The 20,470-nt window shown below is 31.9% G+C and overlaps 1 protein-coding gene and 1 long non-coding RNA gene across 2 annotated transcripts in view; one reads left to right on the top strand and one right to left on the bottom strand.

The window, feature by feature from the left end:
• LOC116429240 (uncharacterized) overlaps positions 1-13,744 on the top strand; it is a 35,417-nt gene extending 21,673 nt beyond the window's left edge. The window contains exons 2-3 of the long non-coding RNA XR_004235451.2: positions 11,225-11,337; positions 13,647-13,744. This is a non-coding gene — a long non-coding RNA (uncharacterized LOC116429240). The remainder of the gene's footprint in view (positions 1-11,224; positions 11,338-13,646) is intronic.
• dsb (scavenger receptor class B member debris buster) overlaps positions 1-20,470 on the bottom strand; it is a 71,838-nt gene that overhangs the window by 35,411 nt on the left and 15,957 nt on the right. The window contains exon 2 of the mRNA XM_031981966.2: positions 3,833-4,612. Coding sequence (XP_031837826.1) covers positions 3,833-4,013 — 181 coding nt within the window. The 5' untranslated portion in view covers positions 4,014-4,612. The remainder of the gene's footprint in view (positions 1-3,832; positions 4,613-20,470) is intronic.

Genomic DNA, 20,470 nt, shown 5'->3' with positions numbered 1-20,470 from the left:
TGCACCTATCCTTTAATTGATTTACAATTCAATTTACATATTGCTAAACTAGTTTCCTTAATAATTTCCCAAAGGCACGCGTGTTGCCATTTTAATAATTCCAGGAGGAGAAATCAGGAACGGGTCATCTTGACCCGTCCGATAGTTTTAGTGTCACCAGAAACTAGTTAAAATTCATTCATAGAATATGCGTCGCGAATAAGTTCTAATGGGAGGACACTGTCGCAGATTGCGAACGCTCGTCCGTCGACGTAAAAGAGAGAATTACAACAGCTGTCCGACGTGATTTGTAGAAAACGGTCGCGCGATTTCTTCCTGCATTCGTGTACGGATGGAAATGCGGGATGCGTGTCAATCGAATAATGCTCTATTGGGGGATAATATACGATAACAGAGGTCGGAGTGCAGTGGGTTAGTAGAATAGGTGATAGAAGACAGGTTGCCCCACTATTGCACGTTGCGCATCATTCCGGACGCGACGCGACTGTCCCTTACTATCGCGAACACGCTTTACTGTTACGACCGTCTAGCCGTCTAGCCCCACCAGCCTTAGGGTACGATGTTGCTACTGGCAGAGGAGATCGGATCCGTTCTCTCGGAACTTTTCGATCGAGCCGAGAGAAACTCTTAGCGATAGTTACTAATCAATCAGGTATGGTAAACTTGAGGAAGTAGAAAGGTACGAGCGATATGCGGAGAACCGTTTCAATCGGCGTCTATCCGCAAAGCTGAATGACCGTACAAGGTAATGTATAATATTACTAGATAGTAAGCCTTTGCTGATTTTCATTCATAGAACACGAATGCCAGCGAACAATGCAGAATCGCACTGATAGGCTGAAGCATTTAAGGTGTTTGATTTTTGTGGTAGGAACTTCATTTTCTATGTGAAACGGGTGTAAACTATTGTTTTTAATGACCCTGGTTATAGTAAAGGTATTAATAAATGTAGAATATATATATAGAAAAATGTTTGAGAATTGATTTTTCTGAATTTCTTAATTGGCAATGGTGAAAATAAGGTTATTTATGTCTAAGAAATTTTGTTCAATGGTGCGTCGTATTGGTACGTTACTATTGGCGAATTTATATTGAGATTGATGTAGTTGGAGTGTATAATTTCTTTTTGACTCCCTTGAAATTGTAATACATTAATTGTGCATTGTCGTTCTGTATAAAATATAGTTTTCGGATATAAAAAAACGATATTTTTATTGTAAATTCGTGTGCGGAAGTGTGCATTGGAGTGTGCACTTCGGAGAATTGTGATGGATACGTATGTTAGAAAGTAGTGTTATATAAAATATTTGTTTATAACAAAAATGCATAAAACAATCATTATACACATACATTGTTATTTTCAGAGAAATTAGAAACTGCATTACTTCATATATTAAATAAAAGGAAATAAATCGTATTAAAGGAAAGAAGTGTGTTTCCTAAATTTTGTTAGTAACTTTAAACGATTGTAAATACTTAAGTTAATCGTTTTTGTTAGTTTGATACGCGTTAAAGCATGAACTGCTACAGAAAGTGTAGAAAAAATAGTAGACCGTTAAGAAAAATAAAACATTTATTTCAAGTTCATTGAAAGAACGATCTATATCGGCAATCAAGCTTGTTGGAGAGGTACTTGAGCTGAAACCGGGTAACAGGTGCATTCCTCGCGATGGAGAAAACGAGAAGTTCTTATGATAATTCAAGTTTCTCTACAGGAGTTAAGAATTTCTTCCTGACTTCAAGGTAGGAACAAGGAAAACAGTATGACTATCTACTCTTATTAGAAAGGAAGTACCCGCGTGGTTACGAAACCATTTCCTAAAAATCGCACGTAAGCATTTCACATTAAAAAATAACAGAAGAACTGATCAGATCGCCAAGGAATAAACAATTACTGATTCGAGTGATGATACTAACTTTTGCTAAGCATTTTAAGTAACTTTCATGTATACATATCCTTTCCACTAAACATGGAACATTTTTTACTAAAGAGTAACATTTGAAAATCTTCCATTAAAATTTCGGAAATATTAATATTGAAACAAAACGTAACGATTGTTGAATGTTAAGTAACATATTTCTATCTCTAATGCAGCTACATGGCTTCTAGAAAATGTATGATAAATAATACAGATGGTTATCTAGAAACGAAAAGAAAATAAAAGATTCCGCATCTATATACAAATTTTATACATTCGAACTTTCTTAGCTAATTGTAAGAAAGAGTTTGTATCCATCAAACGAATGAACAAATATATTTTAGTTTATTCTGTATGCAAACACTTATAAACATCGAAACAATTGCTCATATCATTTTTATATAAAATCTTTTTATAAATTCAATTTTTCTGCACGTTTTCGGAAATATTTATTTTACTAGTTACGTTTATTACTTATGAGTCCTCTATTTTATTTGTGTAATTATGATTTCATACGTAGAAAAGTAAGGTATTATCAATGAAAATAAAAAGAAAACAATGATTATAATGGTTATTATAATATATACAAGGATCTCTCTATGTGAAACTGCGCACTGAACGAATACTCTTTACATCGCTGTACCAGGCATCGATATATTTCCTTTTTCGTAAATAAAATTATACGATCAATGGGGACGTTGAACTCGTATCGTTACAGCCTACCTGCCCGTAATAAAAAAAAAACTGTACCACGTGCTGTTTGAAAACTTCAACTGATCTTGAAAATGCCTCGACGCCTTCACTTGGCAAAGTTTCACTTGCACATTCCGCTGTCCCCTCCATTTATTTTAATCCCCTAACAGCAGGCTTTCCAATTCAACATACTCCACTAAATATCAGGTTTGTAGATGAAAACTTATAGATACGCAGGATATCCGGCAGCAGAAACACCAATTTCTTACGTGGAATTCTAATGAAAGTAAAATTTTCTTCTTGCATAATAAATCTCTTTCTTGCATTAATTCAATCGATTTTAGTACAGGTATTATTATATATTCAGATGAAAATATTCGCTTGTTTCTTAGAACATTCATATTTGTTGGTATTAAGGTTTAACTTAAAGGAAACTCATAAAAACGATAAATAAAGTAGTTGTTAATATCAGAAATAAATTTGCGCGATTTCAGCGATATTGTGAACCTGAAGAATTACTAATTAAAACACGACAATAACAAAGGATGAATACCATTCTGAAATTTTGAAACTTGAAATTTGAAATTTCGAAACCACTTGGTTGCAGAACTCGCCGCACCCCTTAGGCATAATTATAATAATATCGACACGTTTACAATGTAACTTTGCAAAGTTAAACTCTTTGGTACTCTAATATGTTCATGATTTAGTTTATAATATTTTACTAGACCAAATTAAACAGGTGTATCTTATAAAAATATTCTCTACTTATTTTTTTACACGTATTTTATATGAAACGTTGTAAAATAAAATTTTGTTACTAAAGGAGAAGATTTAAACATGGATTAGTTATAAGATTTTCTTAGGTACTTCAGCCTGTTAAAGATAGTGTGTAACTATTGATCAGCGGACCAATTAAAAACACTTTATTGATCATCAGTAACTCCGAGCAAGGTATACTTAAATAATCACTGATTCTGGTTAAGTATCAATGAGTACCAATGAATCCTCAAAACGCCCTGATGACGCCAGCAACAATGTTAGCGAAACATCGGGAAACAATTCCTGATGAACAGGACTTAGAAACTTTGACCATTTCCCATAGTATTCCTGACCGTGAAAGCCCCAAGCAAACAGTTCTAATGATTATAAATATTTATCACTGCGCGTAGAACACTAGCGGTTCTGTGATCAGTATCCATGAAGAAAATATATCTTACCATGTTTGAGTTTCCCGTTCTTGGTCAGGAGGAATGATAAAGGCTTAGGAACCGTGTCCGTGCACAAGCTATCGTGTTGATCTGTCCTTACACCGAAAAGAGCGTTCCTCCCCACTTTCATGTATTGTTTGCCCATCGTTTTGGGGGATCTGATCCCGAACAGTGACCCGATGAACTTCATCTTGAACTTTGCTTCTAGAAATCCCAGACGGTCGAAAATAACGAGCTTCCAAATCAACTTCAAACTAGTACGCCGTCTAATTGGCTCATAAGCGTATTCCTCGTGAAAGTTCTAGGATACCAGTTACAGTGTGATGACTCAAGGTAATTCGTCGTGTAATATTCAAGATCACGAGGATGATAATACGAGCGGTTATTTTTTTCACGTGCTCCTTGTAAAATTAGGTGCTCAAAGTAAATGAACGTTTTGTGCTCTGTTTGTCGTCACCGCACCATAGAAGTCTTCTTACAGATAATCTACGATGTGTTACGTTTCGAAAGTAGACTTCACGTGACTTCTCCGAACATCGTTTTTGGGGATGCAATCGACTCGGCACTGAAACGTAGACAGCGGATATAGGTTGTTCTTCGTAACAAGCAAAATTAATATCGGCTCTTTCTTCTTTGATGTTCTTCTCTTTTTAATTGATATTCTGGAATGAGTTTTTCACGTTCTTATCGTTTAATCGTGAAACCACCTGCTCAATGTTGCTGCTCATAAAGTTGTATCTTAACGTTTAACCCCGGCGCGCTAGTTTTTAAAAATCGCTGTGCACTTTCCTGAAACACAAAAATAGATTATCGTTACACGAGATGAAAAATAAATTTCCATGCGTAGTATAATTAGAAATACTCCGACAGTTTTAAGTGTTCTGAACATTTTTATAAATAATATTATTTTTTGAGTATAGTTCAAACCAATTTTAAATATCATCTGAAGTAGGATAAATATTGTACGAAGTACGTAGCAAAAAAATTTAATTGTTCTGTTTTAAATAATAACCCCTTCGTTACTGGAGAATTTAAAAACGTCTTGCCTTGTCTGGCAAAAATTGATTTCAAGGAAAACAAAATTAGTTCTTTAGTTATTGTAAATATTTAATTATTATTTATTATCACTTCGTGGAAGATAGCAGTTAATCCAAACTACGAGGTATCTCAGCAAATGGGTTAAAGTAGTTCGATCAGTGTTCACTTTGGACACGTGTATCTTTTTATAATTCAAAAAGAATACATTCAATGAATTATGTTTCTTGTTTTTATGGTGAATGGAATACATTCTCTAATCCTGATTGTGCATCGCAGAGTTACTGTAGATTTTATGACATTTACATTTGTTTCTTTCGACGCGCAGAAAGAATAATGATCGACGAACTCGTGGAAGTTGAAATAAACATTTTATATTTACATCACATCAAAGAAACAGTAAACATCAAGAACTTGTATTATGCTAAACGAGAATCTGAATTAGTCGCATCATAAATTCAGCGAATGCAAAGAAAAGAGGAATACAGGCAATTTCCAGAATTTTATGATACGCTTGTATGATGTACCAATGTTCTAAAGAAATAACACAAACGTTTGATGTTTCTGGCAGCAACGAAATGGAATTATAATTACAGGTTCTTGTCTACCATACATTTACTCACTAAACTCGGTTAATGTGTACATTATTTCATAGCAATATACGTATCTATTTCATCCGAAAGAACTGCCAACTTTTATATACCTGGTATTTACAATCAAAGTTATCACCATATTCTTTTAAGTATCTCCCATTCGTTAACCCCTTGTCCTACTGTTTATTTCTCAACTATGATCGCTACAACTACTCGGTCATTAATAATTTATCAAGAAAAAGTATCGAATGATAAACATATTCTATACCAATCTTTACTCCAGAGTATAATAATTGAGAGCAGAATAATATATCATTTGAATTCAAAAGAATCGAGTGATATTCATGCTTGTTAGCCAGTTAACTGTGTTTGACGAGTATAGACGTCATCTTAAAATTCTTAATGGTGCTAACTTTTTCAAAGATGGATTATTTATTTTTTGAGGTAAACATGTAACTCTTCTTCGTTTCGCTTTAGTTTTTCGTTAGGATATATTTTAAGTCCACTTGGCCTGCATTTAACGAGTATACACTTCATTATTTGATTTTATTGCGCGCACAACGAGAGATTTTTCAAACTAAATTCCACACTTGACCGGTTAAATTCTGTTTAAAATCTTCACGACAAGTCTGATGCGTTATTGTACAGGAAGGGGTTAGATAAACCGACATAAGTTGACTCAACACTTTTTAAAGAGATATTCCACTTTGTAGATCTAAAAACTGGACACTATTTTCCAAATATTTCCAATGATTATTAACGTTTGTAGAAAAATCTTACACACGTTTATCTAATTTTATTTACTTTCTCGTTGCATTTATATTTGTTTGTTCCGCAGACATGTTTTTGACTTATCGCAAATATCCGAAATGAGGATTTCATGTATAAGCCTCTATGTTCCATTTTGAAGAACAAAGGCAATTGTTCGAACAGTTGTTAGTCATGTTCTAGAAAAATCGACTTGTCGTTTCGAAAACGAAAATCTCGGGTCAGGTTTAATTAACGTATAAGTACCTACATTGGTTCGTTAAGTATCTTACGAGCTACAGAACAATGCCTCCATAAAACGCGTTTCTAGCGAAACACACTTGAAGCTCGATGCGACCGGTTCCCGGAATCAGTCCTTTAATTACAAGAAAGCTGGAATAACTCCGCAAACGATTCTTCCTGTGCGTAACTGAATTATATTTTTCTGAATCCATAATATTCTATAAAATTCTATTTACTTAACCAGTTAAGTGTGGCAAATATTTGGCAACCAGCTGACCTGAAGTCTCCAGCAATAAAATAATGAAGGGATTTCATGTGATTTGACACAGTGAAATCATATAATCTGATATTTAACGTTAAACTTTGTATAATGCCTCGATACGTGAAATATTGGAATAAAATAGCTTTGTTCCTCAATGCACTTGTGATTTCTGTTCAAGTTAGTTTCAAAGAATATCGTCTTCGCCTCGTCAAAATATGTTAAATATTTCTAGTAAGAAACTTCCGAGTGCAAAGGTTTAAGTGTGGAATTTAGTTTGGAAAATCTCTCCTTGTGCGCGCAATAAAATCAAATAATGAAGTGTATACTCGTTAAATGCAGGCCAAGTGGACTTAAAATATATCCTAACGAAAAACTAAAGCGAAACGAAGAAGAATTACATGTTTGCCTCAAAAAATAAATAATCCATCGTTGAAAAAGTTAGCACCATTAAGAGTTTTAAGATGACGTGTATACTCGTCAAACACAATTAACTGGTTAAATTTTCATCTTCAATGAATTATAGGTCTGTCGTCGTATATAATTTTTTAATGATAGTCGACTTTAGGACAACGCTGCAGCAATATTGTGAAATTTGAAGCGATTGTTCAAGCCAGGGTCGCGTCAACTCGAAGATGCAAGGGTTGCACAGCACCAGGGCGGCAAAATCAAACATCTAATATTTATTTTATGAACATAATATCTAGTTTGTGTTATGCAATGGAATTGAAACATCATAATGTTCTTAAGTTTTTTAAGGAGAGGCTAATAACAGTGTACACCCGAGCGCGTCCTTGATTTATGCAAATTCAAGTAAACATTTGAAAAGGAAAGGGATTTAATTGAAAATTCGCGTGTCTACATGTGATACAATCTACATGGTTTGGAAATTTCAACATTATCTCCAAATATGAGTATCATAACAAAACAGGGAAGGTATAATTAAAAAATGAAAGAACATTAAATAACTAAAACAAGCAGGTTCTATGTTTCTGTCCTATTTTTCAATATTTTCCATTTTCTATGAACATTATTGCACTCGGAGGAAGTGTTGAATGCACTAATACATATTAATAATATATTGTACAATGAGCAATCGATCCAAACTTTCCAGCAACAGGTTTTTTCACGAATAGAACTTGCTACCATTCGAACTGCATACTTTGAAGCTGAGAAATCAGAGAAAGTCTGTAGAGAAATTGAAACCGTTACTTTATCGAAATTTTAGGCTAGCAGATTATATAGAAATAGATTATAGAACTTTAATATGCGTACAATATCTCCAAATATGAATAATGCAATGAATCTAAATTATATAACTAAACGAAAGCATACGTATATGAATTATTCACAAAGTTAATAATTTTATGAGTATCTAGATTGAAATTGGTTTTTTATACTGGCTACTGTATGACAATGCTTGTTCTATATATAATTCGATGTTACTAACAGAATGCTAATGTCTTATTTTATTATTAATGTAAATTATTATTATATATCTTTATGTAATATATAATATGTACAATAATTAATGTATAATGTAATGTACTTAAAGTAAGTTGAAAAAATTAGTAAGAATTAATATACAGAGTACCCATGTAATTCTGGTACAATTGGTTAATTCCACATGAAAAAATACATCGAAAAAGAGAAACAACATTTTTCATTTAAGCCCTTATTTTCATGAAATATGGGTTGGAAAATGTATAGAAAATTTTCGGTTTCTGTTAGAAAGGAATAATTGGAAGACTTATGGATAATTGGAAAAGTGAAAATATCGATTATAGTATATGGAAGCAATAATTTCTGTAGGTTCAATTATTGTGACAGTTTAATAAACTTAATTGACACGATAATCAGATTGACTTAATTCTGTATAACCACGCAACAGTCGTACGGCTGATAGCAACGTTTATATGCATACTGTTTTCGTTATGAAAAAGAAAGTTGTTTGTCGTTTACATTACATAATTGTCTTTGGGGTCTATCGATCCTCCACGGATTACATCATTCATGTCACTAGAATTATTTAATAAACGTTGTATTGCGATGTCTCGCAGTACCTTGGCTGAGGGAAACTTACAGATAAGGATGGTGAAAATTATAATATTTGGACATTCGTGAAAATATTTCTTTTCTCATACTGGACAGTTCTAGCCATATTATTAAAATTATTATTTTCTTGTATTTGTTTGGTACTTTATGCTAGAGCGACAAGTATGGTCAAATGCTTGATACATAGTGCATCGACATATGTTTCTTTTTTCATTCTACTTCAACCCACGTATTTCCACAATAAAATACAATTCGTATCTTAAGACACGTTTCCTTATTTTCCAATTTATAGTTGTAAATTTATATTTTGAGCAGTATTTCGTGCCTCTTATCGAAATACACGCTTTGATAGGTTATTACCGAAGTCATTACATTCGATACGGTGCTCTACTAATATACTGATATAAACATTTACTTGATCATAAACACACGTCTTAATTGCATGATTACCTCGTAGAAACTGTTTCCTGTAATTTAGCTACTTTTTAAATCCGTTTCCGTATTGCATATTTTTTTAGTATTAAAAATTGTCCGTCTAATTGGCATATGCTAAATTGAAAATAAAATTTAAACGATACGAACAACGGGGCTTACTAATTTAACACTAATTCTCCGTGCGTAATTACTTCCTGCTAGTACTTCTATTTCAGATGAAGTTATTTTTCATTTGATTTTATTTACATTAATTACTTTCTGCCTTCCCCTTTCTGATAACGTAGACAGCCAATAATTCACTAACTTCGTAATAATATTTCCACTGATGAAGTGATTTTTATGTGTTATTTATGTAATTTCTACATATTATCAATATTTAATTACTTTATCAGTTTTTGAACTGACAGAAAACCGATTCAAGCAGAAGGCCACAATAAAACACATTTTTATGATTTAAAGAGTTTCTATTGTGCTCGTAAGTAAGTCTTATATTGAGAAAAAACACTTCAGTAGTGATGAATATTTTTTCGAATAGTAAAAATACAAAAATGTAAGGAGGTATCTTGATTTAAACAATAAATGTCAAATAGTAAATACTGAATAGTAACCAATAAACGATAAATAATGAACAATAAATAGTGCATAATAAGTAATAAATTAGAATTATCCTTTCTTTACATTCCTTTCACTATCGGTGAAAGCATTGTTTACATTCCACACATACTACAAGCGTGCATATAAGTATTTAAATTTAGCTCTGGTCGGATTTTCCGATGAAAAACTTTCTTCCGTGAGTAGTACACTGATTTGTGAAAGGAAAATATTTAGCAGGAAAAAAATGACTGCATCTGAGTTTGAAAAATCAATTCCATTGTACGTCATGAAGTCACAAAAAGTGAAAATCTTCCTAGAATGTCCGGGCATACGTATATTACTCTATGGCATTCGACATAACAGGAATAAAGGTCAAGTGAAACGATTTAACCCGATGAATTTGAGGCAAAAAAAGGACGAATTACGAAAACTGGTAGCACTCACACTTTCACTACTTATTAGCACAAGTACTTAGTGTTTACTGACGTCTCACGTAGTTCCGCGTCCGAGAAAGTCACAAGACGCATTTCTTCGATACACTGTGATATCATACTTTATAATATTTTATTATATGATGTCAATACAAATTACAATCCTGGTTAAAAATATTAAACGTGAAGTTCATGTGACTTCAATTTTCTTATATCTCAACATCATTCACAAAGGCTATTATTTATAAATGATTATATTACATTCCATATAAACAAATTTTGTTGCATTTATGATAGATAAATGTTTTAAGCAAAGTGTTTTCTTTTATTCCAATTCAAAATTGATTAAAACTGACATTTATTTTCAAAATGTCTATCTCATTATCCTGACTAATTTTTCTTTATTAATTTTCATTCAGCTTTGAGAAACATTATATATTTGTGACGTTTATTATAATATTATTATATTATTACGATATTATTATGATATAAAATCATTGCTCTGTAATTTTATGTTCACTATTTCCGCGTCTACAAAAAATACTACGTAAAGCGTTAATATTTGTTTATTAAAATATAAACTATATTTATAAAATTTAATAGTTAAAGTGCAAAAGCATAATTTTGAAAATAGTAATAAATGTCTTGCCGTATGTACGGGTAAAACTAGTTTTAAACTAGTTTTAAGAAACCATTAAGAAAATTTTACTCGCGAAGGTGAAAATTAATTACTAATAAATAAATGAAGATGTGTATAATAATAATATGTCCAGAATATGATGATTATTTCAAGCTAAAATGAAATTACACATTTCTACAAAATAGAAAGTGATGATTTGGAGGAACATTATTAATATATTCAATACAATTTATGTAATGATTCTATACCCGATTTTCGAGGAAGTATGTTTTATTTCTCAGATAATGTAGCACATTCTGATGAAAATTCAATTAACCGGATAATGAATACATTCATTACTTCCGTTTGAACTTTCATTTTTGCTTTCAGTTGCAGAGTGAAAATAAATTGTAAAGCAGTTAAATATGCATTTATTTAATACCAAATACAATTTATTGGAAAGTATGTAGGATGCACAATAGGAAGACTTCATAATTAACGTGGTAGGTAAAATAACGATATAATGCAGTATGAACGAAAATATTTATAAAGCGAAGAAAATTTCGCAAAATTAATATTCTACATATTCTTTCGTACCACAAACGTGTAGGTAATATAAATCATTCATTAAGAATGAAATGATGTTACGTTCAATTTCTTGAGTATCTAGTTTTCCGATTACCGAAGCAATTTGGTAATTAACTATCTATTATTTCCACGTACATTATTAAATTTATTAGTATTGTTCAATATAGAATAATTAAATATATTATAATTGTCAATCCTAAGGTACTATTAGAGTTAAAAAACTTTGCAGTTAATATTTTTCAGTTATTATTAATTATACTTTTGCTATTTTCATTTAACTAATCGGACACAAAGCTTCGTTTGAATAACAATGTTAAACTGTATGATATGAGACAAATTGATGAAAACGCATTAGTTCTAAACTAATTTGAATGTCGCGTGCTTCAAAACAAAACGCTAGTCTACATGAATTGATTAACATTTTAAAGGAATGAACAGACGTAAGTGTAAAGAAAAATTCCACTTTATAATTCATCGCGTGCTACTACTACTGCTACCTCTTTAGCATACGACCTTTTAGTGCCGTGAATCAAGTTCAGATTACTGTTATATACTTCCGTAAAATTCAAATAACGTTCATTAAGTTATTCAAAGTAGAAGAATATTTACATCGCTATATTTAGTTTATTTCAATTTTAAATTTCTTTAGTAGAGCGGACACGTAACAGTATCTACAATTCAAATACAATTATTGTTATATTAGTGGCTCTGTTAATCGCATATTGACACTAACAAGTCATTGTTACATTTAAATTCACTGACTATCAAATCTTATCGATTGAAATGTCGAAATATTATATAAATTGTATTCATATTGCTATGATACTTAGATTGTTTGAATTTTAATATCTTCTTCAGCTCTTCTTTCTTTCTACTTCGGAAATATTATGCCATTATAATATTTGGATATAATTATCCATCAAAGTAATGAAAGACAAAAAGAAAATGAAAAAAACATAATTGTAATGTATAGAAAATATAACCATGCAAAACAAGAGGAAAAAAGTAATTTTTCAAAAAGTGAATAAATTGAAACTTTTCTTAGTACTTTAAAATGGATTAATGTATACATATTTCGAAAGAAGTTATTTCTGGTTTCTAGTTTATGTTTATTTTCAGTACATCAAAAAATAATGATTGTAGTAATAAGAAACACAAGATCCTATAGCATTTTATAAAAAACACAGTATTGGTAGTATACGTGTTAATAAATTTCTCTAACCAATTTTCTTGACGACACAGCACGGTATACAGGGTGTTTTGTTTTTATTAGTTCACCAGACAGTGGTACTATGTGCTGCAGTTAAAAATAAGGAGAAAATGTTAAAAAATGAAAACGAAAGTGCTAAAATTATAAATGAAAGCTTGATATTTATTTAACTGTGATATAAATTTAACTGTGTTAATAAAATTGTATTTATTATTAAGTTATTGTATATTTATACAGAAGAAAGTAGACTCAATTTATAGAAAATGCTGATCTTGTTCCTAAAAAATGCACAAAACTTTGAACAGGAACCATTAGTTCCACCAGAGAAACATTACGATCCTATTTATGTAACGTTTTTCTCTAATTTAAATAATCTTTAAACATAGAGTATATTGACAGAGTTTAATAGAATGAAACTAAAATACCCTGTATATAACAAATTTTACCGTAGCTTTCCTATTTTATTGTGATGCAACAGTGAAATTCATGCGGGTCGCCTACGGGGTTATCTCTAGGTCTCGCAGTGATTTATGTCAGTCATTCAAGAAGAAGAGTGGTGACTCAAATCTCGACCACCGTAGTAAAATCTTTTTCAGGACACATGAATGCCATTACTAACATGGGAACATCATTATGTACTTCTTATTCAAACTGTTGTAATTTTCACCGAAATCTTGCACGTCTCGCATCATTTAAAAAGTTTCTTAGAAAAGTTTTTAAAAAACTAAGAATATTACTTTTATCGTCTCTCTATCTGGAAAAATTTTTATAAAATGCGAATAAGGTAGCTCAATTTACATATTACATTATATTTGTTCATTGTATATTAAATTAAACATTTCGTTGAAATTATTATAAGATACAGAGACTCCTTCATCTATTACTTTTAAGTCCTTACAGATAACAGATACTACAGAACCCCTACAACATCAATTTTCCTAAAATTGACAAATGGTATAGAAATCGATATTTTCAATAAATTTCTTCTGTAACAAAAATATTGCACCTGTTCAGGTTTCGAAATAATCGAGGAACTTTCTCCACCACTACACTGAATGCTGTGTACTATCCTCAGACGACGTTCATTCCGACGTCCGACAAACTTAAACAGCAGTGCGGCGAGGGGAAGACGTCCACTCGCGATGAACGTTGACGCCTCGGCTTCGACCGCTTTTGTTATTGGCTGATTCGTGTCCAGTGCGTTATTGACGCGAGTCAAGCCGATCAGTGGTTCAAAATTGAAGAGGGGCAAGGGGAGACGTCCATTGGCGGTGCTCGGTCCGACAGTAATGGTGGAATTAGTTTTTTACTGGCCGAGTCTCCTTGCCCCTCTTCACTTTTGAGCCAAAGGCTGGTTTGGTTCACGCGAGTAACGCACTGTAAACCGAAGATCGCAAGTGAAACAGAATACGACAGAGATACTAATTAGGACAGTGACATCGAGGGTCGAGACGCGGGACTTCAAAGCGATGCACGAGTCATATGTAAACATGCAATAAGGGAAATATCAATTTTATTAATCTCAATCTTACTTTCTGAAACGTAGTGTCAGTGGATTGTTGAGATTGTTGCGATTAAAAGAAGTTCAAACACGATGTAAATTGGACTAATTTTATCGATTTTAAGGAAATGAACGTTTAGTTTTGTTAATTACATTAGGTCGGTAAAACTAGACCTGTTTACATCGTGTTTGGACTTATTTCAGTTACAGCAACTCTGACGATTCATTGATACTATGTTTGTAAGCACTGTTCTTATATGAATCGTCAATACGTAAATGCCAGAATGTAAATTACAACAAAAATATTAAGAAACATTTCACTGTTCACATTACATTAAGTGACTCCTCGAGAAAAATATCTTTTGTAAAATGTTTTTGAATTAATTAAGTATTAATATTACAATGTTATCAATAATATTAATTATTAATATAAGTAACTGTAATACCAATGTTTAATTAATCCAAGAAGATTTCACAAATGCTCTTTTTTATCGAGCACTCAGATAGGAAATGTCGCATAAGCCGAGAATCTCTGATTTTTAACATCATTAGCTAATAGCCTGTGACATTATAATAGTGCAGCAAATGACATAGCTAGAAAAAAACGCATCCAGAACACACGTGCGGATAAACAACACGTTCAAATGTCGATCACATCGTATAGATGTTATTCTTAGAATCTGCATAGATGCAAATAATGTGCAAAACAGCGGTTAGTTTTAGACACAAGAAAATGTATAATTAATACTATGTAAATAATCCAGAAATATAGAACCAGTATTCATATAATACATTTAAAAAAGAAGCGTTGAATATCAACGTGTCATTGTAATAATCTTAAAATAGTAAAAAAAGTGTGATCCGTGCGTATCATGCAATAATTCATTACGATTTTCATTTGCAATCAGTTGGATCTATGAAATATTAAAAACAATTGTTACGAATATTGTCTTATTAATGGTCCAAAATTAATCAAATCAAATACTTATTGTAAATAGTGCGTCACCATGTTAGTCAAAACAAGTTGCATATGAATTGTTTTATATTATTGTTATTCTATCATTATATGCGTGTGTAAACTTAAGTAATAGTTTGTAAATCTAAGAATTAAGTAGTAAATTATCTCCTACGATACATCATAAAAGTTTATTAAAGTCAGTGCTGAAACTTTTAACACGCAATTAATAATTTTTTTCAATGCCTTTCATATGTTTTTTTCACTTACATGATGACTGTTCCCATATGTTCATATATTCAATCATATTTTATGGTAAAAATTATGAAAAATTGAAGATTGCACCTTATTATACACAAGGGAAATTTGTCTCCTTGTTAAAACATTGATATTACCTGTAATCACATATAAGATAATCTTCAAACAATGATTCAGATCGTAGTTTAAACACAGATAATGTTGTAAAGAATCGTTTCAAAGTGTAACATTAGAATCTGCAAAATACAGCTTAAAAATCAAAAATTAATTCCTTCTCATATCTTATGATTCAGTTATTTCTATCAAATTTCAATTTATTATTGAATATGAGATTAATTTTATTAATTGTGAAAGCAAAATGGAACCGCATATATAAATTTAAAAAAATTTGTCACTAATACAAGTCTCCGTACAATCCTGTGGCTCACGTGTAACGTTACTGTCAAATGCTGCCCCACCAACATTGAAAACATCAAACATTTCCTCTACAAAAACAGGAACGTGTATTACTTGGAAATAATGTTTTTTGTGAATTCTGACATTTTCCTCTTATATTAGATTCAGTGACTTTTAAGTTCTTCTTATGAACAAAAAGTTCATTATTCCAATTTCCCCCACACGACATTCCATAATTGAACATCTTCCCAGTAGATTTGATAATTCTTAGATTTCACATTGTTTCATTATCCATAGTGTCATTTTTACGTAATGTAGTTCTTATATTGTAACGTTATTTACCAGTGTTTGAACGATAATGTCAATAAGATGTTCCAAGATGATGTACGTATATTCAGTTACAATGACGTATTCAATGACGCGCAGTGTCTGTTCCCACAATAAAAATATAGAGTACAACAAATTAGTATTCACCATTTATTTCTACGCAATTTATTTCGTAAGTGGCGGTTTTTGTTACTTACGTTAAAAAAACAATGGCTTCACACTTGAACCCATAGTACTCACCAAAAGAGGGAGAGAAGTAAAAAATACGTAAACAATATAAATCCTAAAAGCAATCCTTTCAATGTAACATCAGCTTTTGCTACTTATTAACGTTCGATATCATAAGCGAGTAGTACAAATCAGTTGCGATTTCCGCGGTAGCATAACAAACGTTAGCAACACGAGCTTTCTCTACTGAATGAATACTGAAGATTTGTACTACGTTTGCAACTATGAGGTAATCTTTGTTGATAATAAGTAGTAATAGGCTTGACTTCTGATCCATGAACTAACACTTTTAATTCCTTTATGCCGGAAACAGTGTGCTGATAAATTATCGCGTGCCAATTGATGTTGCCGAACTCAGAACCGTCCTGCGCCCCGCGTGCTCCGTACCATCCCCTAAAATCTTGTATCGTGTTATTGCTTCGATACATTTTGTATACATTTCACGATAACACCATTTTGCTTCCATTCATCTTCAAAGTGTTGCTAAGAAATGCATGATATCAAGTGCTAGTAAGTAGGCTAATAAATAGATCTTTATGTGAAATTGTAACTTTCCGAAGTAATCTAACGCGCTCAGCGCCGTGCGTATCGCCAATGGGACTTGCAGGTCAAAAAAAATGTAAAATATGTTAAAATGTATAAAAATTATTAGAAACTTGTAGAATATAGTTAAATATTTTGTTTAAAAGATTAATAGACTAAACAAGGTTCAAGTAGAAACTGGTTCCTTCTCCTGAGAATTATTATAAATTTAATGTACAGTAACAACATGCTTAAATTTGTATGCTTAATTCTTCAACAATTAAGTAATAAGTATACACCTAACCCTCGGTAGATTTACACGGTAGATTGGTTCCACGAAAGTGTTGTGTAAATTGAAATCGTGCAATTCGAGTCCAGAATTCACATTGAAAAGAAATACACATGTAATAAATGTAACAAATCCATATGCAAGAGTATTACTTATATTTTTGTAAAATAAAAAATGATGTACATATTTCTAAATAAATATTCAATAATCCAACAAGATTGCATGTGTAATTCACAAAACAAAACAAAGTTAATGTAATGTTTTCATTTGTCTAATTTGACTGTGTTAAAGTAAAATGCAGGTGCAATTCGAATGCCCTGTAAATCGAGAGCTAAGTGTAGTTTAAATTAAATAAATATCTCTATTTATTTGAATAAAGAAGGAAGCTAGGTCCATAAATATTAACAATACTGTTCCAACTAAAGACGAAGTATAAAGAGACAATTGTGCTTCCTGATTTCAATTACCAATCGATTATTGCAACAGTGTTGTCCACATTCTCTGGTACCTGTATAATGCAATGAAAGCAGTGCACCCATTATTCTGCAGCAATAAAAGGATCTATATCCCTTTCACATAGAGCACCAAGCATGAAAACAATCGAGTTTTCCCTGAACCAAATTCATTATTTATTATCTGACTGAAAGGCTGGGCTTCATTCGGGTGTACTACTATGCGATAACCAATCTATTAAGCACCTGAATAATAAACAGATACTGCTAACCATAAGACAATCTTAAAATTGAAAGTTTATGTTTTTTCGAAATAGATTGTTATGTGAATTGCACATGAGAGATGCAGAAAGTTGGCAAATATTTTCATATTTCTTCCACAAAAAATTAGAAATGATATTATGAGTTATTCTCGATAAAAATTCTGAGACTGCTCAGGGGTAAGATAGGTCTCGCTATTGAAATGAAACTTTGTACTTATATTTCCTATAACTGAATACTTTGCTTTTGCAATGTTCTATATTGTCCTATGTTTCAAAAAATGAAATGGTTGATGCAAGTAGAACCATGAGTTAACTCGTGACCAGTCAACAATGCGTTGATGTGACACTTTTGTATGTTCTAAATGGCAGTAGAGTAATACTTAACTTGAACAAAAGAAAAAAGAGTAATATTAATATAATTTATTCTTAGGGAATAATAAATATTCAATTAACAAAAGATATTTGAAACTTCTGAGGGGTAGCAAATGTTTACTACTTTACAAAGATTCCATCATTAACTTACAATTTCTCCTATAGAAAACCAAAACTAATTTTATTTGCTCGGTATTCCATTAATTAGAAATTAGTGTACGGAAATAGAGTTGGTGAATGAATCTTAGATAACGTTGACTATATTACCAATATAATTATACGAATAAAAATATTGTAAGGATTAATAGATTTTCACTGATAGAGTAACAATAGTTCTTTGAAAACGTGTTCACGTAATGTTCTTGTAATCGTTTCTATATTGTTGTGTAAGAACAATTCCCTGAACTAGTGAAACCGTTCATCGATAGAAATGTTTAAAGTTTAAACATCTCTTAGGTGGAATTTTACGATTTTTACAATTGGACTGTAATTTACGATCTCTTCAATGAATTACTATATAAGTGCCGTCAATGAATGACGTGAACATGAAGTGCAATCGATAATATTATAGTTCGATTGTATTGAAGGTTTTAGAGAAAGTGGTAACGCACGGATGCGTTTGCTTTCTGTCATTTTTTCTGTATTTAGAGCGTAAACGATTTCTGAAATTTGGCAATAACGATTATTTGATGCAATCATTTTGATCTACATTTGCTGGTGCAGACGTACTTCATGTTACTTTCGATATACGACGTCATATTTGCGGAAAACACTAACAACACGTTAACATATAAAAGTATAAAGAAAATGAAACAAAAAGATTTAAACTCAAATTCAATGTCAAATACATAGTAATATATAGCTATGTCTGAATACAATTGAACTTAGGAACGAATATTATAATAGAAACTATTAAACTATAATTATTTATTATTTGCAACATTTTTTTATTACATATAATATCATTACTACAATAATAATATTCTATTGTACAGAATCGTGAATGTAATTTCAATTATAGATAGTAAAAATGGAAATTAAATTCAAAAGTTATATTTTCTTGAATATCCTAAGCAAAACTAAGTAGAGCAAATAAAGAGTTATTTTCTTTGAATCAAATCAAATTCTTAAATATTATCTTCAAGACATAGATCTCTACCTTATACATATGACACGATCATAATTACATCGTTTACATTAAACTCTCTCAAATAAACGATTAACGCCTCCGTTCGTAAACACTACGAATAATAACATAAATGCTCAGCGCATCACCAGTATTTTATAATGAAAATTACCTAGTTCTGCATAAAGATTGCGATCGTATTTTCCGTAGATCTTTTTGCTCCCATAAAAACAGACTGGTTTCATTATCCAGTTATTTATTCAGCATCTATAAATCTAACCAATAAAGCTTGTCTTCCACATGCTACGAACATCATTTCTTTAACATGATCTGGTTCCCATCGATATTCGTTACCTCACACCTCAATTTACTCGGTGACAGTTTCCTAAAATAGCAAAATAAGAGAAAACTCCTAAACCCATTTGCGGTTATCGCTCCTCAGATTTCAAAACGCGGAAGGCGTCCGGCGGATTGAAAAAATTATGCTGTTCAGTGGCTTAATAAATCGCTGTTCACGGATCATTTAATTCGCCGAGGCAGGAAACGAAATTCGATAAAAGAAAAAATGCAAACATTCGTTCCGATGCCACCGTTACCGGAGTCACATTGTCTCGCCCCTCGTATATTGTACATACAACTCCACGGAAATACGTATTATAACCGCAAGGACGAATGGACTTGCCCGACAGAGTTCACAGGCTGCCTATTTACGAAGGAGGAACTGTGATTCCAGACTTTCCATTTGAGAGCCGGTAGGAAGGGATAGAAACAAGTACGACGCACATTTCTTACTGTGATTGCAGCGAGAACTTAAACCAGATTGTGCTTTCACAACCTTTCGATGTTTCCAAAAGAAGTGAAATCACGGGGGACGATATACAGAAACAGATGAATACTACGCCTCGTGCTGTAAGTAACAACATCGCTGAACCGCTGAAACTTTTGAATACAAAGTTCAGATTTAAAGATACCTTCAGCATCATGCAAGACGAACTTTCGAAAGATGCGTCGTCGCTCAACGTACGCGAGTAGAGGCAGAAGAGAATGGTTTTACCTTTAATTTTATTTCAATTAATGCAGTCAAGTATTTACAGTAATCTAATTTTGCAAACATTTTAATTTGTTATTAAATTAACCATTAGCACTCCG

This window comes from Nomia melanderi, chromosome 3, assembly GCF_051020985.1.
Source record: "Nomia melanderi isolate GNS246 chromosome 3, iyNomMela1, whole genome shotgun sequence".
In the NCBI taxonomy this organism is placed as follows: Eukaryota; Metazoa; Arthropoda; class Insecta; order Hymenoptera; family Halictidae; genus Nomia; species Nomia melanderi.
This window is presented reverse-complemented; position numbering and strand designations above follow the sequence as displayed.